Genomic DNA, 23,603 nt, shown 5'->3' with positions numbered 1-23,603 from the left:
CAGCAATATGTTAGAGAATCATACCAGCTGTTCCTTTTAGAGGGCATCTGCCCACTCCAGTTTGCCACCAGAGGTCCCTTTGCTCCTTGTTGTCCTCCATGGATGCTCAGCTTCATGCATTTACATGACCTGCCTAGTCCCTTTATTAGATCGTCTCTGATGGTCCCTCCAGCACCCAGAATCCTTCAGTTGTCAAAAGCAAATGAGCTATTGAGATGAACTAAGACGTGAAGTCATTCAATTGCCATAGAGTGATCCTTTCTAAAATATACAGTCATATTGGCTATAGCCCCCAAACTTAAGTCTGTTATATTTTGGAGTTCCAAAATATATTGGACCTATATATATTGTTCCAATTGCTATAGCATCTCGGCTTGGCAAAAATCATGCCCACTACATTTTTGGTTGTTTTAATATTTTAAAAGTAAGGTACTGTAGTTAAAACCATTAAAAATTCAAACGTCCATAGCTGAGTCTATTGAACAGTTAATAAAAATTTCTCTTTTCTTAGTTCTGTATATCAGAAATGAGATTTTCAGTTTTCAGATTGTTTTCATCAGTGTGTCACTTTTATAAGAATTCCTTTTCTACCCGTATAGAGGGTGGGTCACTTTTTTAGAGATCTGTTTGAATTTTGTTACTTGCAAGTAGAAACTTGAAAGTCTGAGTTTAGTTAATAATACAGGAGGGTCCAAGATGATAGAAGTGATTGTAAACATTCTCCTAGTCTCAGAGCTGCCCATTCTGTCTCTATAGATTTTTATTCATAAACACTGATCTAAAGCTACACCTAACTTAATATCTTGCAACATGGGCCTGAGTTCAGCTTTAATAGGGCCATTTTTATGAATTAAAGGCTATTCTTTGACAAGAATGTGGAAACGATTTCATCTTTTATCCCAGTGAATTTCATCTGAACTGCGCTTTAAACCACTTTTTGCCTTAGCATGCCCGCAGCTATTTTGTCAGTGGTCCATGCAACCTCCCTAGTTCCCTTTCCAGATTGATGTTGAGCCAAAGTTTATGCTGCTATTAACATTATGCTTCTCACATTCCTCAAATACCAAGTTGCTCGGTCCTAAGTCATCTGAGACAGGTTTTCTGTTTTGGTTATTATTATTTTTTTTTCCTATTTTCAATCTGTCTGAAAACTTGCTCCCTGCCCTTACCCCTACCCCAAATTGAAGAATTTCATTCCGAGACAAGAGTTGTACGTTTCTTACTCTCCTAAAGTTAGTTTCTATGATTAGGCCTGTGGAAAAAGTGGACATGTAGTGATTTACTCCAACCAAGGAAACATCTCCAGATCTTGCAGGCATAGTGTACAATTTGAGCTTCTGGCACCAAAAACAAGATGCAGCTAACTTCTCAAGGGTTTCCTTGAATGCTGCTATGCTGAGGCCTGGATGACAGTCTCCTTAGCCGTAGATGACTCTTGGGTATTCCTGCGGGTCTTTCCTTTGGGCAGGCTTCTTGGTTGCTGAAAATACCAGTTGGCTCAATAAATTCAAACTGACATTGTCATTTTCACGTTATAAATTGCCCATTATCCAGAAGTTTTATTGACAAAGTTTGGGACATTTCACATCCTTGAGACTCATCTTTTCATCTTTGGAAGACTTAAAACCTCTGGTCCAAATGCTCTCTCTCTCTTTTTTCTTTTTAACTTTTTTAATTGTGTAGTATAACATATAAACAGAGGAAAGAAATAAAAAAGCAATAGTTTTCCAAGCACTCTTCAACAAGTAGTAGTTAGAGGACAGATCCTAGAGTTTGTCATGGGCTCCCATACCATCATCTCAGATTTTTCCTTCTAGCTCCTCCAAAATATAAGAAGCTAGAATGATTAAATATTTTTTAGCTTCACAATTGACTTTTTTCCTTCTTTTTTTGTGAAAAAATAACATATATATTAAAAAAGCAATAAATTTCAAAGCACAGCCCCACAATTAGTTGTAGAACATATTTCAAGAGCTTGACATGGGTTACAGTTACACAATTTTAGGTTTTTACTTCTAGCTTCTCTAAGATACTGGAGACCAAAAGAGACATCAATTTAATATTTCAGCATTCATATTCATTTGTTAAATCCTATCTTCACTACATAACTCCACCATCACCTTTGACCTTTCCATCTTTCTCTTTAGGGGTATTTGGTCTATGGCAATTCTAAATGTTTCATATTGGAAGGGTCTGTCACTAATACGGGGTAGGGAGATGAACTATCTGATGTTCTGGAGAGGCTGGGCCCTTTAAGTTTCAGGACTTATCTGGACCAGGGACCCATCTGGAGGTTGTAGGTTTCTGGAAAGTTACTCTAGTGCCTAGAACCCTTGTGGAATCTTATATATTGCCCTAGGTGTTCTTTAGGATTGGCTGGAATGGTGCCAGTTGGGTACTGGCAGGTTATGATAGGTAGCAAGGTCTACCTGAAGCTTGCATAAGAGCAACCTCTAGAGTAGCCTCTTGACTCTATTTGAACTCTCTCTGCCACTGATACTTTATTAGTTACACTTCTTTTCCCCCTTATGGTGAGGATGGAATTGTTGCTCCCACTGTGCCGGGTCTGGACTCATCCCTGGGAGTCATCTCCCACGTTGCCAGGGAGACATTCACCCCTGAATGTCACATAAAGACCATGTAGGGGGGAGGACAATGATTTCACCAAGTGCTCTCTTTTAAGGACTGAAAATACAATTCAGAAGACAAAAAAAATTTTTTTAATACATGTGTTTAAAAATAAATGAAAAAGGGGTGCATGGGTGGTTCAGTGGTAGAATGCTTGTCTTTCATGTGGGAATCAAACCATGGTCTGGAGTTTGATTCCCGAACCATGCACCCAAAAATTAAAAAATAAATGAAAAAGATTGTTTAGCTTCTCTTCCAAATTTGAAATGCCCAACAGTTTTACTTCACCTTCATGCATGGTACATGTGTTCATGTGACAGCTACAAATTGTATGTCTGTACACACATATTTTATGTTGTGAGACTTAACATACCTTTGGCAGATGAAGCAGGTTTCATAGCAGAGTTACAAGTTTGAGTTTTGTTTGCGCCTTCATAAATCATAGAAAAGATATTTGTGGCTATTCCCAGCCATGCATGATAAAAATACCCTGCTTCTCAGCTGGCTGATGCTTCTAGACCTTCAAGGTCAACCTTCTGGTCTTTTGCAGAGTTGTAAATTCTTGGCATTGTATCTTTCCTAGCCTCTGCTCAAGGCGCCACTGGATACAGGCTCGTCCCTCGTTTTAGGTGGCTCCTTGTCCTCCTGCACCCTCCTCTTCCCCTCCCTTCCTTCCACCCCTCCTATTCATATGCAAGGAGGAGGGACCATGTAAACTTGTAGCTGATCAGCGGGCGACATGCGGGGGGGAATGAGTGCCTGGGCCGGGTCGGTATCTGCAGTTTTCACATGTCATCTTCTGGCTTTGCTTCTCCTTACAGGAACTTAGAAACAGTTAAATAGCAAGCGGGTGGATTTTTTAGGGACCTCAGAAATCACCCCAGGCCTCTTAGGCTAACTCTGAAAATGAGGCCTTTTTTCATTCTTTCTGAGGTTCCTGAGGTTAGAAGTGACTGCCGCTGTGATTCCCTACTGAAGGCCCCTTGCCCCCAAGAGGAGACTGGCTCAGGACGGACTCACATGGTGCTTCCGAAATGCCTGCTGGGATGAGCTGAGGTTGAAGACCCCTTCCTTAAATATTGTTCTGAAGTGGGGGGGAAGCATAGGAAGACGTAATAAACATGCTCCCACCCCCAACTTCTCAGAAAAGAAATTGCACTTGTCAGAAATGTAAGGCAACTGACAAAAACATGCAACAGTCAATCACGCACATTTTGAAATATGTCAGAACCCTTGTTTTTTTAAAAATAAGACTTTAAATTTTAGGTAGAAAAGTACCAGCCATGTCCCAGTAATCTGAACAATGCTTTCCCATATCCCCGGCTGCGCAACTCCGTGGCATGGCTGTGCTCTCAGGCTGCGGCCCCGTTGTCCTGTAATTTAACCTTTCTCTTTTCCCAAGTGACGTGCATATGCATTTGCTGACCCAGTCATTTTGGTGGTGGTGAACGAGAATCTCAGATGTACTATTTCTCCTCACACCCCCGCCCCCTCCCAAACAAAAAGATCCAGTGCCACGTGTTCTGCTTTGCAAGCTGCCAGAATGTGATATGCCAGAAATGGAACGGCTTTTATAAAGGGAGAGTTTATTAAGCTGCATATTTACAGTTCTAAGGCCATAAAAATGTCCAAATTAAAGCAAGACTATAGCAATGTCCAATCTAAGACATCCAGGGAAAGATGTTTTGGTTCAAGAAGGCTGTTGACGGGCGGGCCGCGGTGGCTCAGCGGGCAAGAGTGCTTGCCTGCCGTGCCGGAGGACCCCGGTTCGATTCCCGGCCCCAGCCCATGTAAAAAAAAAAAACAAACAAACAAACAAACAAAATATAATAAAACAAGAAAATGTTTAAAAATGTTTCCCTTTCTTCCATCCTTCCTTCCTTCTCTGTCTTTCCTTCCTTTCAAAAAAAAAAAAAAAAAAAAAAAAGAAGGCTGTTGACATTCAGGGTTTCTCTTTCAACTGGAAGGCACCTGGTGAACATGGCAATATCTGCTAGCTTTCTCTCCAGGCTTCTTGTTTCTTGAAGCTCTCCTAGGGGTTTTTTCCTTCTTCATCTCCAAAAGTCTTTGGCTCTCGTGGCTCTTTTCCAAAACGATTCCCTCTTAAAGGGCTCCAGTAAGCAACCCCACCTTGAATGGGTGGGGACACATCTCCGAGGAATCCATCTAATCCAAAATTACCACCAACATTTGGGTGGGTCCCATCTCCATGAAAACGATAATAAAGCTCCCACCCAGCAATCCTGAATGAGGATTAAAGGGCATGGCTTTTCTGGGGTACACAGGAGTCAAACTGGCACACTACATGACGCACTAATGTGTCTTCTCACAGCGTGTGATGAGGGGGATGTGTCCTTTGTACTTTTTCATTCACAGAAGCACATGTGTCTAGCACCCTTTATTAATAAGAAACCTTTAGCTCTGCCTCTTCATCATCCAGCTGATGCGAGTCTTGGGGAGGTATTGATGTCATCTTCCGAGCAGGAAACTCTTCCTTTCTGCTTTTTTATAAATGCAAACAGAACGAAGAGTGGAGAAGTTGATTACCTTTCTATTCAGCTCAACTCAGAAAGCTGTATTAAGCTTTCTGGAGGCTATGAGCTTTCCATCCACAGACACAGTGTTCATATTAAACCTATAAAGTCGATGTTTTTCTTTTGCATGCTGTAGTGGGGGTGTGAGGGGTGGAGGGGTAGTTGCGACTGAGCCCCAAGTGTTTGGGGAACATGTCTAGATCTCACAGCTAGTAACCGAGAGATCATCCTGTTTTCAACCCTGCTCTAGTTACTTAATGAGTGTTCGCTGTGTATTAAGCTGCAGACCATAACCAAGCTCCATTTCCAAATAAATTAAGAAAAAGGAATCAAAGGAAAGGAAAAAGAATGGAATAATTGTAAAACCACTTAGCCCGTTGCTGGGCACATGACAAATGCTCAGTAAATGTTAACAAGCATTGTCGCCCCAGCGTAAACTCTTTGAGAACTCTCTTTTGGGGAGAATATTAATGATCCATTATTCCTTACTTGTGAGAAGTGAAGTTATTGACTTATTGCTGCTGGGCTTGGCATGTTGAGCCCTGTATCTGTTTATTAATGAGATAAGGTTACCTGCGGTGAGGGAAGATCCCCCGTTGTGTGGTAGCAGTAATTATCAGTGTTGCTGTGTGGCTGCAGGAACCAGTTGCTAGCAAATGCTGGCTTCTTTGTTTCTTTTTCTTTTCCTTTTTTTTTTTTTTTTTTAAGGAAACCCATTACATAATATAACAATCATTTTGTACCGTAGTAGGATGAAAAGAACTTAGCAGCCTTAGCGAGAACTGAATGGAGAAGCAAATTATAGAAATCACTGACATTAGTGCCTGCCTAGAGTAAGATTGTTTCCCACTGAACATTTGAAAGTATTTTGTCCAATTTAATTTTAAAAGTCTGGAGTCACTGGGCTTCCACTGCTCTCCTTGGGATCTGTGATTACATGGCCTAATAGAGCTCAGTGGTTGGACATAGTCTCCTGCTGATACAGGAGCAGTGGAGAAAGAGTCACTGGGTTTTTCCAAAGTGGGATTTCGGGGAGGGATAAAAATGTGCTCGGTTCACTCAAGAAAACATTCTTTTCTTTCGAACCAAAGATGTTTCTTTTGCTGATCCTGCTGGCATTAAACTACGCTTTGTCACATAATGGGAGTTTTTTTTAACTTTGTATTATGGAAAATCCTCAGCATATACCAAAGCATAATGACCACCTCTGTGCCCAAAACTAGCCCCAAGAACCATCAGCCAGTCCTGCCTGTACACGCTTCCACCTGCTTTCCTCTCACAGGAATTATTCTGAAACAAATCCTGCTCATTATACACACCAATCTATCCACAAAGATGGGAGGGTTTCTCTACCCTTTGTGCAGTCATAAGAAGACAATTCAGAATAGGCATTAGAAATTCATTCATCAAACCCATTTCCTGAGCTTTTATTGAGTTTCTGCTTTTACCTGATATTATATTCAGTACTAATGGTACCAAGAAAAAGAAAGCATAATTTTTGCACTGAAGATATAGCAGGCTGGTGGGTTGATTTTTAGGACACGGCGCTGACGTCAGGAGTGTATATTTTGACATCAGTGTGATTTCATTATGGCTTCACTTCAGTTCTGTCTCTGGTGTCTAGTAAGGGATTGATTGCTGGTGACTCTGAGTCATTTTCATGTAATTATAAAAAATAATAAGTGCCTAATAATGTGACTTTTGTTAAAGAAGGAGAAAGTATGAAAATGGGCATTTTTTTAAACCTGCAAAATGGATGTGAAAGCTTTAAGCAGACTTTTTTTTCCCCCTCTTCTAGTCTCTTCTTCCCTGTTAAGTAAGAGAGAGGTTTATTTTCTACCTATCTTATAAAGTTGCTGAGCACAGTAATGAGTTTATATTTATAGAGAGCTTGGCGCTTTTTGGATGAAAGGTGCTAAATCAGAGTTTATTGTTTATTGAATTTATTGGATGTGTCCAACCTCCTGGGAGCATTTGCTGAAGTTAATTAAAAATGGATAGTCCCTGCTCAGACAGCTTACAGTGTCACTGACAAACCAATGACATAAACAGTGTACATTTGTAGTGTCCTAACTTGGAGCCACCTAGAAAACCCATAGCTCTTTCTGATAGGGGAATGATTCCACTTTTGAAGGAAAGACAAGTTAGACTGCTGGGGAAAAACACAGAGGTATACTAGTCTCAACCACCTACCTGAGCCCATCTGAAAAAAAAAATACTTAAAATATGAAGATTTTCCTTGATTTCCAACTGTAACTTTCAGATGGGAATATTTTTAAAAATAATGTTTCCTTTTTATCATTTTGGGGGGAAATTAAGTTAAATGTTTATGTTGTATATATTACTTTATGATCATTTTTTTCTTTGCAGGAATGGCATTCCAGACTAGCCAGCTAGAATACCTTGTGCTTTATTAACCCAGCTTCATGGACGCTGTGAAGTGTAATGATACTAAGGGACTGTTTGCTTCCTTTCCAGTTGGTGATGGAGTTTTGTGGCGCTGGCTCCGTCACTGATTTGATCAAGAACACAAAAGGTAACACGTTGAAGGAGGAGTGGATCGCGTACATATGCAGAGAGATCCTGCGGGTATGTGACAAGAGAGAGTACAGGATATTTTGGGAGGTGTTGAACTGTGTTTTAAACCTTCCACTGAAATTCTTAAACATATTGGAAACCTCATAATGTTTTGTTCTACCGGTGGTGGTGGTGGTGGTTGAGTTGGTGTGGATGTCTGCTCCAGTGGATACCAGAGGCATCCTGGAAACGTTTGGAGGAAGTGATTGGAAAGGCCAAGTGCCCTTCCTTTGGAAGGGTTAACAGGGGGTGATTTTCCTTAACCACCATGGGGAATTCTTGTTCAATGGTGTTTCCTATTAGAATTCTGATTTTTGATCATAAAGATAGTGTTCCACTTAGGAAAAGGATTGTTTTAGAGATTTTGCTCACTCATTTAAAAAGGTAGTTTTCCATCTGAGAAGGTTTATAACTAATTTATGTTGACTGATGTGATGATGTCCTCCCAGCGCATAAAGTCTCTAAGGGTTGTGTAACTTTAATCAGTGCACTACATGCAACCTCGTTTAACTAAGTTTACACTTTAAACATATTCTTTGAGATGTAATCACTTAAATAAGTCAGAACAGCTGGACAAGGCTATGCCTGTTGAGTCAGCTTGGCCTGCAAAACCCACTCTCTGGCACTCTGGACATTAGAGCCATACTTGTTGAGCTTTGTTGAAAGAGAAGAAAATAATTGGCCAATTTTTCCTCATTCAGGCTCGTTTAATTATTTCTTGCTACTACTATAGAAGCTGTTACATGTCCCCTGAAGTCTTACTAGATCTGTCTTGCAATAGTTGTTTATAAGCTCTGCCTTAATTTAAGGGAACAAAAAACTGTTGTATCAAGAAATGTCCAAGATACACCTTTGAGAGACAGATTATGTATTGTGATGGGTGAATGACTAGATGGACGGATGGAAGTTAAGAAAAAAGAAAGAAGGACCCTAGAAATATGATGTCACTAAATATAAACCACTTTAGGGGGAAAAAACAAATAGAGAATTAAATTTTAAAATAACATTTATAACATAAAAGTCAATAACAGAAATAAATTTATAGAAAGATGAGAATGATTCCAACACTAAAAGCTACCAAGCATTACTGAGAAATTAAAGAAGACCTTAATAAATGGAAAGACAATACATATTCATGGATTAGAAGATTCAATATTATAAAGATATCATTTCTCCCCAATTTGACCCATAGTTTCTTTGCACTCCCAATCATAAATAATCCCAGCAAGTATTTTGTAGAAATTAATGGGCCGATTTCCAAAAATTTATATGGAAATGTAAAGGGCCAAAAATTGCCAAGGCAATCTTGAATAACAAAGGTGGAGAATTTAGGCTACCAGATATCTTGACTTATTGTAAAGCTCCTGTGTGATTAAGACAGAGTGTTATTGCCACAAGATTAGATAAATGGTCAATGGAACAGAATTGAGAGTCTAGGAATGGATCCACTTCCTTGTAGACACCTGATTTATGGAAAGTAAATGCTTTGTGCTTAGAGAAAGGTTGCTCTTATCAATAAATTATGTACTATCCACATGAAAACATGAAACTTGACACCTATTTTATGCCATCTTCCAAAATCACTTCCAGATGGATTATAGATATGTGAAAGTTATAAAACTAAAACTTTTAAATGAAAAGATTGCATAATATCTCCATGGCTTTGGAGTAGCAAAAATATTTTGTAAACAAATCACAGAACAACATTTGCGTGGCAAACCAGGAGACGTGACTGCTGATCTCCTTCAGGTTTGACGTATCACCAGGTGTTGATGTTGTCTTGACTTTGTTTCAATTTCTGACTGTTAAAATCTTGTTTCTCAAATAGCCCAATCAATAAGGGCATGATTGACTGTTCAACCATACAAGCTCCTCAGTGGGTGCCAAGAATCTGTCAGGTCTCCAGGTCTGGTGTGTAACACTACAAAGACTTAGTCATTTGATCCTTAAGTTTCTTATAAGCAGCAGGGATGATTTACCCCAAGAAAATATCTCAATACCTTGCATTAAAAGGTGTGAGAACAGTGACTTTCTTTCTATAATACATTCTCCCAAAGGAAACTAGCGATTGAGATGACTCACTGGAAGGACTCTGATCACGAAAGGTCCACGAGAAGTTTCAGAGATCACCCTCCATGCAGTGTGTGATCTCATTAAATAAAACCTTTGTCTCATTCATATGCTAGGGTGTCTGTTCCAATCACTTTGGTAGTGAAGGAGGGAAAGAGATCTTCGGTCCCTTGCTTAAGGATTTACAGGGTGTTTATATACTGGGAAAAGTCTACATCTGCTTCATGCCTACTTTGTACCAAATTGACTAGCTAAGACAATGATTTTTTATGACTCAAACCTCTACCCTCTACTGTCCTATCACATAATTTGCGTTGACTCATATCCCCACATGCATGCATGGTCTTTTTGGACATCTGAATTCTCAAGCTGAATTTCTTCAAAAAGGGGAATTGAGGAAATTGATCTTGTTTCTTTTTGGGCCAATCTCATCTTTCATACCCTGGTTTTGTTGTCATGGTGAAAAATATAAAATACAGAAAATCACAAATAATGAAATGACACCACTTGTGTACCCAGTACTTTGACCTGGCAAGTGTTAGCATTTCTGTAATTTCCTCTGAGACTCCAATTTTAGGTTCTTTTAGTTGCGATGTCATGGAGAAACAGAACACAGTCAGGTTTGAATGTCACCAAAGACTGTGTCATATAATGAGCACAAAGTCACAAATACCATAAGGCAGTTAAAATGACATTGATCATTACCAGCCCAAAAAATAGAATTGTCTTCCCTTTTCAATGTGAACCACATTGGCTAAAACCCTGTGGGAAATTTCTTGAATAGGTCTGAGAAATATTTTCTTATGTTTAAATTAAAATTAAACAACAGAATTAAAAATGATAAAAATTACCCAAAAGGAGGTAATATTATTTTTAAGTTTTAAATTCAAATGTTGTCCCCCAAAGAAGGCAAGAGAGTCAGTTAAATCAGGTTAGTCGTCTGCACTAAATGTTCCTGTTATAAACTAGCAAATACAAACAGTCCTCACTTTTCATGTACTGTTCACTGAAATGCAGGCAAGTTGAAACTGTATCCTCAAACTGACATTCAAGCATAACAAGAACTGCCTGTGTATTTCAGTTCACATTGATCAATTTCCTATGAATTAGAAAGGGATTGTGAGCACGTGAAAGATGTGACTATAGTTCTGAAAGTATCTCTAGGTGAGTTTAAGTTTTGTTGGATCATTAGCATCCAAAATAATTTATTCGCATTTTGGCTTATGTTCTTATGATCTCTTCCCAACTCTCCACTGCAGGGGCTGAGTCACCTGCACCAGCATAAAGTGATTCACCGAGATATTAAAGGGCAGAATGTCTTGCTGACTGAAAATGCAGAAGTTAAACTAGGTAAGAAAAGAATCCAGCAAGCCTGGAAATTGCAGGAATTTATAGGATGGCTTCAATAGCTTTTTTTTTTCTTTTGTAATGAAGGTAAATTTACCACTGTGGATTTGGAGGTCACTGTATAAAGAATGGGAATGAAAGTAGTTCTTTTTCTATGTAAAAAACATTTCTGAAAGCATTTTGAGGAGTGAATGGTTATGCAGTATGGTGAACAGAATCACATCCTTAATCAACCTGGAAAAATAATGTAGTTTTTTTCTTAGCAAAGATCCTTTAGATTAGATGTGACTGACCTTGAAATAGTTTCCTGCATTTTACAGTTTGTTTACATTGTTGCATCTATAACAGAACATAATATGATGCCCATTTTTTATTGAAGGTATCCACAGTTAGGCATATTTAGAATTTCTAATTTCTGCTTCATCCCCCTATGTTTTAAGTTGTATTTACATTGATTTCATTATTAACTAAGGTGCCTCCACAAAAAGGGTGCTGAATTTTCTACTTTCAGTGGATACTGACTATGCCTCTCCAATCTGTCCGGCGTATGCAGGGGAATCCTTTCCTTTGGTGCGCTCTGTTGAAAACTTCCTACAACAAATCTGGGTTTGTTCATTTTAAGAAGAGAATTCTCTTACAGATTTGCTGTTTGTATGTGTGAATAAGGACATGAATGGACAAATATCCTATAAAGAAGATTATGGGATACATGATTTGTCATCTAGAAAAGAATCTGTATACATATGATTACTTATATTCAAAGACATTATATAAATATAATATAAATTCAATATAAAATATTAAATATTTTCAATGTCTATATCCCAAACACTGGCTCTTGCCTTTTTGTTAAAATGCATATCTCCATTTTTTTTCTCAGTTAGCATTTGGGGCCAAACTTTCATCACACTAATATGCTTTTACAAACAAAAGTATACATTGTGTAGGCTTAAGCAATGCCTGAGGCCAGCTGTCCTCAGAATATTCATTCTTCACGATTAACACTTACTTGTTGAGACCATATTATATGCCAAACCCTGTACCAGATACCAGACCCGGCTACCTAGATTATCTCACTTAAAAATCAAAACGGTTTTTCACAGAGACTCTTGTCCTCATTTCAGAGATTAGGAAACCAAAACTGAAAGAAGTTGATCTATCAACTCTAGGTCACATTGCTGGAAAGTGCTAGAAAAGAATGGCGCCTCAGGCAGCCTGACTCTAGCACCTCTGCTCTCAGCCACTTTCTTTGTATGGCGGAATTACTACCCTTTGCTGCAACCAAAATGCCTTTGACTTAATCCTAATTTTTGGTTCCCACAGAGCCTTGATGAACCCCACTGTGACATTCTGTGCTTTCCTCATTCCTACACTTCATCCGATTTGAAAATACGAGTTCAGTTTAAATGCATAAGCCCTAAGATCACGGCCATTATTCACTTCTTTTCTGTTGAGCAGTGGACTTCGGAGTGAGCGCCCAGCTGGATCGCACGGTCGGCAGAAGGAATACGTTCATCGGGACTCCGTACTGGATGGCCCCAGAAGTCATCGCCTGCGATGAAAATCCCGACGCCACGTACGACTTCAAGGTATGGCGTGGCCGCACCAGACCTAACGTCTTAGCCTGCGCCGCGCAGAGGGGAGTTCTCACGGCCCCCCTGGGTTTATGGGTGATGTCATCCAAAGGGAAAACCAAAAACATGATTTGAATTTAGAATTGCAAGACATTCTAGCGAGAATCTTTTTAATGAAGTCACTCATCGGATCTGATTGCTTACTTGTAAAAAAAAGAAGATGCCTAAACCATTATCCATATTCTTTTCAATTTACTCTTACTTCTTATTTTTGGAAAATACATTTCCATTTTGGTTATCATTTAGGTTTTTGGTAAAGTACATATTCCGGTAGCTCTTGAGGTCAAAAGAGACCAAGAGATAAATCTGTTGTTTCAGGTTATCTTCTTTGATTAAGAATTATCAGACTATTTCTGTACTATTCAGAGTACTCATGGGGGTTTCTTATCAACGAGAGAAGAACAAATGGGTTGTTGATGGCTATTTGAAGGCATTTCAATAGCATATTGTGCTGTTTGGTAGAAATTTGATTTATGGCTTGTTGCTTTGTATTGGGAGCTGAAAATCTGCTAGTTGTTCAAGTGAGAGTTGCCCCCGACCCCAGCCAGCCCTCCTCTTTTCCATTCTGTCAGCCAGTAATCCAACATGTATTCTGGGTGGCTACCCACTGGGTGCTGCAGTGTCACCTGACACAGTTTTCCTGCCGCATGCCTAAAGGCGGAGACATTGGCAAGGGCTACTGGGTCCGAAGGGCTTCGCTTGCTGTCGGACTGACCGTGAGCAGGGTGAGAGCCACCTTGTGGTCGGTTCGGGGAGCACAGGGGAACCTGATGCCACTTAGGGCACCTGCACAGATGCACAGACTTTTCACTACAGGACTAAAGTGGACCCTCATCTCACAAAAGAGGAAACTGATCTCCTCGGGGCTGGCACTTGAACACAGGTCTCCCAGCGTCCTGCCCAGAGCGGTTTCCAATGCATCCCCCTTGCCCCTCCCATACAATTTGCCAGCAAAACCGTCTCTGAGGTATGTATTAGAAGAACCCCTCTTTTAGAAAACATTTTTAGCTCTCCACATGAAAAGCTAGAATAACAGTAACGTGGAGGAGTCACTATTGAAATCAGGTCACAAAGATGCAAATAGTGCAGCGTCTTTGGGACCCAGTGTCTCAGAATATGAACAGAATTATTTTTTATAGGCCTCTTTGGGAAAATGCAGGCTTGAAGATCAGAACACAAAACATGCTCTTGTAAATTTCTTTCTTCTTTCCTTCTTTCCAAGTTGGTCACTGTGATAACGTGACAACAATCTGTCTGATAACAGCTGCCAAGTTAAAAATTAATCTCCTGCCAAAATAAATGTCATTTATTTAGTCTGCTAAAGATAAGCACATTTAAATAATTTAATTTGCAAATTCCTTCAGAGGAACTAGTACAAAATATATGTGCCAGACCAGATATGTGTATCATAATTGGCTATAAGCAATTCTTCAACCTCTCATTATACTTAACAAGTGCTAACTAGTCTACTTCTGGGCTGCAGAAATTTTAGAATTACTTTATAATATATCTCGGGGAATTGGAATGCTTTAAATTTTTACCCTTAGCTTAATCTTTCGAGTATTTCAACTGATTGTATTATTTATGGGACTTCTATTCTGTGACACAAAGCTGTGACTTAACTCATTTTCAGTGGAGTAATAGAAGAGGTCTTCCTTCTGGCCAAGCCAAAGCTCAGAGCTAAACTGATATCTTTCCTCAGATTATGGATAAGGAATGCAGTTTGGAATCAGTGAGAACCACTTGAGACCAAAGCTTAACTCTAGGTTGTAGACAAAGCATTATGTGGCACAAGTAATGCCACACTGGGCATTGTTACGCTATTTGCATGATTTCTTTTTTTTTTTATGCATGGTTTCAAAGTATTGGAAGATCAATATGATTATAAAAGTATCCTGAGGCGTCATAAAAATGAAGATGACTTTGTATTTTCTTTAAAAATAAAGAACTCTGTTGGAGAGAACAGATTTGCTGTATCAGTCATTTACACATTAGTATGAATTTGTATATCAGATCTTGTCATGAGCAAAGACTGTACAAGATAGAGGAAGAAATGGTGGCAAGAGTATAGTTGTTGGTTTCTTTGGCTTGGGTAAAAGAAGGAGCACCACAAAAAGGTGATTTAAGGAAGACAGGGCAGAAAGGAACATTTGGGGGTTCTTTGAAGGGTCATTTATTTCAACCGCTTCACAGTTTTATTGCAGAACAGATAATAAGCTAGTCCTTAAATATTTAATTTTTCTACTTTATTCATGGAACCATACTTTATCCTTTTTCTCTTCAGTCTTCTTAGGGATATGGTCTGTCATCAGAGGATGACTTGGGAAAGATGCCTTTACTTTCAAAACTTAATTCATTCACCTAGCGCACGTTTATTGTGTACCCACTCTGTATAAAGAATTAGGCAAGCTGCATCTGCATATGCAGACTTTGTCTGAAGATGTCATTTGCTATCCGATTAACACTCAAGAGGTCCAAAGACCATTTGGTCCCTTTGGGTATTCCAGTCTCAAAGACCAAGGTCCAGCAAACTCTTTGGGGTTCTCATATGCTACAGACACCTTCAGCCTGGAAGGCATGTTCAGAATAACACAAAGACTTGAAGACCACTGGACTTGGTTGAATTACCAACCGCAAATGCTATCATTTAAAATAGAGACAAAATGCAAGAGAGGGAAGAGCTCAGTTTGGTTGTTATTATTTGATTTATTATTTATTGTTCTTTATTTGTCCAAGATGTCTTTAAAAACTGCAGTACCTTAAAAAACAAAAGAAAAGAAAGTGATTCCATAAAACAAGGGCCTCTGGGGGAAAGTACCCAGAAGAGCGCATAGTTTTTATTGCAATCTGGTTTTGCCTGTTATCTGCTGGGCACAGCAAGGAACTGACTGAACATAAACCCTCCCCTAAGGAGGAGTGCCAACCTCTCATTTGCCTGCTGTGTTCCTTTCCCCTAGAGACCCTTCCTTTCTTGTTTTCAGATATTCTGTCAAAACACTTCAAGTGAAAGGAAAGGTTTCATTTCCCTGATAAGTGTGCGGGGCAATAATGAAAGCTTTCACATTTAATAATATGTGTTCAAAAGATTTGAGATTAATAAAACTGTTAAAAATTCTTAGGCTATTTAAATCGTTATTTTTTAAACTTACTTTGAATTTCATTTCAGTTGGGTGGAATTTGTCGAGTATTGTATAGTCCTCTGTATTTACTGCTCTAACAGAATGACCCCCCAGAGAAAGTTCCCTGAGGCTAAATGCTGATTAAAAGGGAACTGGTTAAATAAGTATTAGAGCATCTGTCCAGGGGAATGCTGTGCGGCTATTTAAACAATGAAGTAGCATATGTATTGGATATGGACAGATCCCAAGACATATAGAGCACAGCATATAAATATATAATTTAGTGCATAAGATTCAGGCTTCCTATTTATGTCTGCATCATCTTTAAGTATGGTCACATATGAGAGCTTGTTGTCATCTCACCTGGTGCAGGTTTGGTGGTTGAACTGATAGTCAGTGATAACTGGTCCTTAAAAAGTTTGTTCTTTCTCTGAAAAGAGCCTGTAAAAATGTAACAGGGTTTACCTCTGAATAGGGCATGTGAGTGGAGTGACAAACTTATGAATACATATTTTATATGTATTTCATTCTTGTTTTATCCTTTTTGCCATGAACAGGCCTTACGTTCATCTTAAAGGTGAAAGTAAGAAAAATAGTGACATGACATGTCCCTTGCCCCACCTCCAGTTCCCCTCTTCAGCCCAACTGTGCTAACGTTGTTTATTAGTCACCTAAACTCTGCCCATGAGACTCAGCGCACAGGTGCTGTGAGTTATGTGCAGACATGGGTGTCTCCTCCAGGGTTTGGGTGACTGTTGTGATCTGATGTATAGAGACTGCTTGTTCTCCCGCGTTGTAGATAAGTGGTTTAGTCAGGCAGCGTGGGAATGTAGCTGTTCTTGGTGAGAGGCTCAGCTGCAGACCCGGGGACAGCCTGACGTGTGACATGAGAGGCCAATATTCAGATTGTGGAGAGGTAATTTGACGCTGTCAAACAAGTGCAGGCCCCTGGCTGCTGAGATGAGAGCACAGGTCCTCTCCCCATGTGGTAAGAAGGAAGGGTGACACAAATGCCATGTTATTGCTAGCGGGAAGCTGCAACTTCTGTCAAACACATTCCTGTGGCTCCACGTTCACACCTGTCTACATACGATTGCTTAGTCTGACAGCCAAACCGCCTTCAGGCATTCAGTTGATCCCCAATTGGAGAAAATGAGGTGTTCTTCTAACATTTCCTCTCTGATAAGCTAACAAATGAAGAGGGGGAAAAATGGAATTCTTAATACCGACCGCTATTTGAGCATCTCCAGCAACCCTGAACTCACCACGTGAGCTCCATTTATGTATAACACAGTCTATAAATATATAACATTGTATATAAGATTCAGAATGCATTGTTTAAAGATATGAACTTTGCCTCTTATTAGCTGTGTTACCTCAGGGAAATTATTCAGCCTCTCTGAACCTCTCTAAAATAGGAATAATCAATTGTATATTACAAGGGCTTAAGAGAATAAGGTGAGTTAATGTGTTTAAGGGGATTAATCCGGAGCCTAGAACTAGGTGAGTTCTTGACATATGATAGTATTTGTGCTTATGCATCACATGAAATTACTACTCTTTGGCTGTTTCTGACCTAAAAACCCAACTATTTCATGTGTTTCTCTCTCCTGTTTGAATAATGCACCTCTAGATGCCTGCTTGTGTTAGGTCAGAGGCTGCTTCTCTTTACCTGCTACCTCTAGGTTTGGGTGCAGACTTTAGGGATCACACACAATAAATACAATTTCTTTGGTCCAGCTGGACCCTTTCTGAAAAAACTACCCACAAAAAAATAACCCAGTGAAAGATGGTTTTCTGGTCAGCAAAACTCGGTGGGATCCCCTGTGCCCACTGTGCTGGGTGTTAACGCTTTGACCCTCATCTCTGGGTCCCTCTGCAGACCCCATTTCTGCCTGTCCTGCTGGCATCCTATGAGGCTGTGCCAGCAAGGGGCAGTAGAGGGGGTCTGCAAAGCTGGGGTAGAAGGAGGCCACGCCCTTCCAGTTTGCTTCCTGGAAGCTTCTAGCTTATTTTTGCATCATCTAAGGGACTTCCATGAGCATCGTCATGTGTTAACTTTCAAAAGATGCTGGAATGCGAGATACCCAAAATGGAATAGCTTTTAAAAAGGGGGAATTTATTAAGTTGTAAGTTTACAGTTCTAAGGCTGTGAAAATGTCCAAATTAAGGAGAAGCTAGAAAAATGTCCAAACTAAGGCATTCAGGAAAAGATGCCTTGGCTCCAGAAGACCGATGATGTTCAGGGTTTCTCTCTCAGCTGGAAAGGTACATGCAAAGCCTGCTAGCTTTCTCTCCCAGCTTTTTCAACGACTTCCCTGGGAGCATTTACCTTTTGCATCTCCAAAGATCTCTAGCTCTGTTGGTTCTAAAGCTTTTTCCAAAATGGTTCCCTCTTAAAGGGTTCCAATGAGCAATCCCACCTTATGGGTTAAGATACATCTCCATGGAAACAACTGAAAAGATCCCACCCAGCAATATTGAATGAGGATTAAAGGACATGGCTTTTCTGGGGCACATAATAGCTTCAAACCAGCACATAGTGCATGCCAGAATGCATCATCACCTTACCTGGCTCAGGTTTGCTGGTTGAACTGTCAGTAACTGACCCAAAGGGTTTGTCTGCACCAGCATTTGTTAGATCTCCACCACGTGCCCTGCATCGTGGTAAGATTTTGCATACATTATCTTACTGAATTCACACACCAACCCTTCAAAATGGGTGTTCTCTTCTCCACCTTACAGCAAGCAGATGGCCGTGGAGGAGTTCAGGGGCACCCCCGGTCACTGAGCTTGTTGTGTCAGAGCTGAGTGGCAGACCCAGGTCTGGTTGGCTGCACAGCGAACACTCTTTCTGCCATACCATGCACTCAGGAGTTCCTTTCTTGGGCCACACGGCCTCCCTTTCCTTGGATGGCTACCTTGGCCATCTGAGAGTGTTGCTTGTCTTCTCCTTGCAGGGCAGCTGGGCCCCAGCAGGAATGCTTTTTGGTTCGGTTCAAGGGGCCTGGGTGCCAGCTGCCCGCCCTCCACCACCACCACCAGCCAGAAGTCAGATGCTCACTTCTGCCTTCTCAGAGGCACTAGAATTTGCCTCTGTTCTGTTTGCAATGCACCGAGCCCTGGGACATTAATCATGCCACAGGCCAGGCTGCACAGCACCTCTGGAATAATGAATTACCCAGCCCCTGCCAAAATGAGTCACACCATGGCCACAAAGGAAACTTATCTCTCCCTGACTCTCTCCTCATCTTGTTCCTCCCTCTTCCTTTTCTCATCTCCTGTGATCTGTCTTGCCACTTGTAATTGCAGCATTTTCTCCCATATTTGAGTGCTGAAGTGTCTTTGGGACTCGCTAATGTAGCCAAAGGCTTACAACAGGCCCATCAAGGACATGTAACTCCTTCTGGCTTGGGCAGTTAAGTGTACCTTCCAAGCAGCTTTGGGTATATATGGCCAGGAATATAAATGTTCCTTTTGGAAAACAAGTGCATCCCAGCAAAAAATGGTCTTAACGATGACATCAGATAAAGGCATAAAGAAAGCTCAGTCTCTGCCCTGGTCCTGTGACTTGACAAAGACCACACAGGCAGGTGTGTGGGCTTTGGTTTGAAGGAGAAGGTTTTTGATAAGACTGCCTAAGAGAGTATCTGAGATGATATGTCCTAAATAAAAGAAGCACTTCTTTTCACTGACCTCCATGCTGCCTGTGAGATCAATCCAGGATCACCTAACAAAGGGGCTTCCCACTTCCCTGCTGTCAAAATGTGCTTCCTCATATCATTGCTGTATACATTTTATCACTTAGAAGTGCCTTCAGCTGCTCTTATTTTTAAAAAAATCACTAGAAGTCTAGAGGCAGGCTGTCCAGGGCTGGTGTAGTGGCTCTTGATATCTTCAGAAATCCAAGCTTCTTACTTTCTGCTTTGTCGTCACTGATTTGTTGGCTTCTTGCCTTATGGTTGCAAGATGGATGTTGTAGCTCCAGTCATGATGCCTTTATTTAAAGCACTAAGAAGTAGGAAGGGGCTGGCAAGGCACCAATTGTATCTATCCCGTGTTTGAAGAAAAGCAAAAGTTCTCCCAGGAGCTCACTGAAGATGTTTGTTTATGTCCCGTTGGCCAGAACCCTGTCACATCCCTAGCTGCAAGAGAGTCTGGTTAAGCAAGTATTTAGCTTTTGCATACCCTAAAATGGAGGTAGCAAGGGGAAACTGGGGCTGAGAATAACTGTTGGATTAACCAAAAGGCAGTCGCTACAACCAAATAGAAATCATAGAACACTAAATTGGGCAAGTAAGGGCAGTCACATGCAACAGCAGAGAAGGACAAAACTTGAGGCCCCCTGTGGTTGTCAGATTTTGCACCAGGCAGCATACCTGCATGTCACATTTACCTCCACTTTTGCAGTTGAGTAAAGTTAGGGTCTGAGCAATGTCCTGCAAGTAGCCAAATTAGGATCCTGGATTTGAATCCGTGTCTGACTTAGAAACATATTCTCTTTCTACCAATTCACACAGCCACTAAGAAGTTGAGGCTAGCTTTCTGGTGTTGGTTTTTAAGACTGCCCTACTGAACCTCAGCACCGTCTACAAATTGCTAGTACCTTCAATCATCTAGACAAAGTAGGAATCTAGAACAATTATTTTATGGGCCCCTCTCAAGAACTAAAGAGTGAATTCTCAAGTCCTTACACTTTGCTGACAGTTAAAAGAGAACTGGCCTGGGAGGCTGGAGATCCAGCTCTGGTCAAAGCCCAGAGCTGAGTTCCCTGCAGTCTTAGGTAAGTCACTTTCCCTCACCCAGAGGTGACTGGTTGGACCAGATGGTAAGCAAGGACCCTGCCAGCTCCAGGACCCTTAGGTGTTGCTTTCTCTCACATGGCTTTCATTTGTTTATTCATTCAATAAATATTTATTAAGGCCCTTCCCATGTGCCAGGCCCTCTTATAGATACTCAGAATACAAGAGTCAACTAAGCCAAGGGTCTGTGCCCTTGTTGACCTTATGTTCATTGAGGGGCGACACAAAATGTAGCGATTTAATGATGAGTAACTAATATAATGTGCTAGCCGGTGGACACGTTCTCTGGAGACAAAGGCTGGAAAGGAGAAGTTAGATTGAAAGAGTTGGGGTTGAGGTTGCAGTGGTCCTCATTGAGAACATGGCATCTGAGCAAAGACTTTATGAAGGGCAGGGAGTTATCCTTGCAAATATCTAGGACAGTTGCTTCAAGCTGAGGGAACAACTAGAGAAGAAGCTTCTAGAAGCATGGCTGGATCACCTGAGCATTTTCTTTCCCCATCTGAGATCTGACCTCGAGCTCTTCTCTCCCCAGTGCCATAATTTCCTTATAAATATGTATTGGAATTCAAACCAGCTCAATCTTCCTGGACTTGCAGTCCATTTAATCCTGCTCTGGGAGTTCGAGACATAAAGCCTGGCCATCACCTTCATATTCACACCTGATTTCCCACACTTTATAATTAGGGATGTTGGGGAAATGGTGGTACTATCCCCAAGGCCTGGAGAAATGGTGCCTTTTGAGCTAGCCTGCCATTTCCACCCTATTCTAGCTGCTTCTTGCTTGGGACCTCCTGCATAGTGAGTGACTCTATATTTTTGTCGTGCTCCCAAATGCATGTCTTTGTCAGTCAGACATAAAACTCCAGGTACAGGAGAGCTGTGGCTTTATCTTCACCAGTGACTGCTCTTAGCCAACTGTAATAGGTGAGTGGGACCATTTCCATCAGCTCCAGAAGTGACCCCACTTAGCAAAGCCAAGAGTGTGCAGGAAAACTCAGTCACGTGCAGAACTGTGCAAATGATGGGTGTATTTGGCTTTTATTAAATGAACATCTTTGAATACATCTTGAAATATAACAAAGAGAAAGGATAAAGATTGTCTTCTTAAGTTGTGTTATAAACAGAGAAGTTCTCTGGAATCTGAGGGGTGTGGTATTTGAAGATGGATTTTTATCGCCAGTTGAACTGAGAACCTATAGGATTTATGGGCACATGATGAAAAGCTTATGAAATGAAGAATTGCCCCTGATCCTTATGTGGGGTTAGCATGTGCCCTGCCATCTGCTTTAAGGCAGACTGCACTTCAGGCCAGAGGCTTGACTCCCTAGGAAACCCTCTCGAAGTCTCTGCCCAAATATCAGATGGGCTGGGTGAGCTCACAGGACCCTGGAAGCTTAGTTCTTGGGAATGGCTCAGCATGGATTTCATAGTTTTCTTCCAGTTACGTCTCCTTTTCATGTGGTCTGGACATTTGTTTGATGGGATTGGCAAAATCATGTAATTTTGATCTCTCTAATCGGAGTGAGATTACAAGCAGGAATTTGGTAAAATGTACATCATGCACGATGTATTTAAGATAATGGGTGATTGAGTCCTCATCAGAATCACAGGCCATTGAACCAAATTTCACATTATGTTTTCTTACTAGACTACTGAGAAGCCGAAGCAGCAGGTGTGCTCTTGGGGTGTCCTAACTGGTTTTCTTCCTCTCTTGATTGCCCCCGTTTGCAATATTTAGCAACCACTGAGCTGTAGACACAGGGTGTGGGAGGAACATGTTGACAGAGAAACTGCCCAACAGGTAGAGACAATAACCTAGAAAATTCTGAACAGGGCATAAAACCAGTCTGAGCACTAGAAAGAATATCAGGGCATGAATATCTTCATTTCACATAGTAGTCTCAGTAAAAATAGGAGATATTTGAGCACTTACTAATGTGTTCGCTCTGTGCTAGGCCCTGGAGATACATCAGTGAATACTGTCAAAGATAAACTTCCCTGTCTTCCTTTTATTAGATTAAGTCATTTTTTTTATATATTGCTGTTTTTTTTAAGGGTTAAAAATTGAGTATTGGGCAGGCCATGGTGGCTCAGCAGGCAGAGTCCTCACCTGCTATGCTGGAGACCCGAGTTCAATTCCCAGTGCCTGCCCATGCAAAAAAAAAAAAAAAGAATATAAACATGCACCTATCATATCATCTAGCCATTCTACAGCTGGTTATTTACTCAGAAGACAAAAGTATGTGTCCATACAAAGACTTGTCCATAAATGTCCTAGCAGCTTTACTCGTAATAGTCCAAACTGCAAATAACCCAAATGTTTCCTGACAAGTGAATGGATAAATAAACTGTGATATGTCTACACAATGGACTACTACTCAGTCATGGAAAGGAATGAGGTACTGACACATGCTACAACATGGATGAACTTCAAGAAACTGCTAAGTGAAAGAAGCTAGATGTAAATGAACACACAGAAAATTATATGATTTGTTGAACTTTAGAAAATATGAACTAATCCATGTTGACAGAAAGCAGATCAGTGGTTGCCTGGGGGCAGAGTGAGGGGGGACAGGAAGGGGCATGAAGGAGAGACTACAAATGGGCAAGTGGGATCTTTGAGGGGTGATGGATATGTTTAGTCTCTTGATTGTGTTGATGGTTGCATGGTGTCTGCATATGCCAAGCCTTATCAAATGGTACACTTTAAATAAATGCAGTTTATTATATGATAATTATAATTCAAGAAAGTAAGAAAAACGGTCAAAATTCACATGATTCAGTTAATACATAAGTTTTAGTGATCAATTACATTAAAAAAGCTTATATTCATTTTGCATACATTTATTGAAAACTTACCATATGTCAAGCACTTGTGTAAGATATTAT

At 40.6% G+C, this 23,603-nt stretch overlaps 1 protein-coding gene across 7 annotated transcripts in view; it reads left to right on the top strand.

The window, feature by feature from the left end:
- TNIK (TRAF2 and NCK interacting kinase) overlaps positions 1–23,603 on the top strand; it is a 404,859-nt gene that overhangs the window by 267,262 nt on the left and 113,994 nt on the right. For all 7 annotated transcript variants that reach the window (XM_077161031.1, XM_077161029.1, XM_077161030.1 and 4 more), the window contains 3 exons: positions 7,641–7,751; positions 11,069–11,159; positions 12,615–12,745. In XM_077161031.1, the coding sequence (XP_077017146.1) occupies positions 7,641–7,751; positions 11,069–11,159; positions 12,615–12,745 (333 nt within the window). The remainder of the gene's footprint in view (positions 1–7,640; positions 7,752–11,068; positions 11,160–12,614; positions 12,746–23,603) is intronic.

Source organism: Tamandua tetradactyla, chromosome 5 (assembly GCF_023851605.1).
Source record: "Tamandua tetradactyla isolate mTamTet1 chromosome 5, mTamTet1.pri, whole genome shotgun sequence".
NCBI lineage: Eukaryota > Metazoa > Chordata > Mammalia > Pilosa > Myrmecophagidae > Tamandua > Tamandua tetradactyla.
The sequence above is the reverse complement of the archived record's forward strand: the minus strand, read 5'-3'. Positions and strand labels throughout refer to the sequence as shown.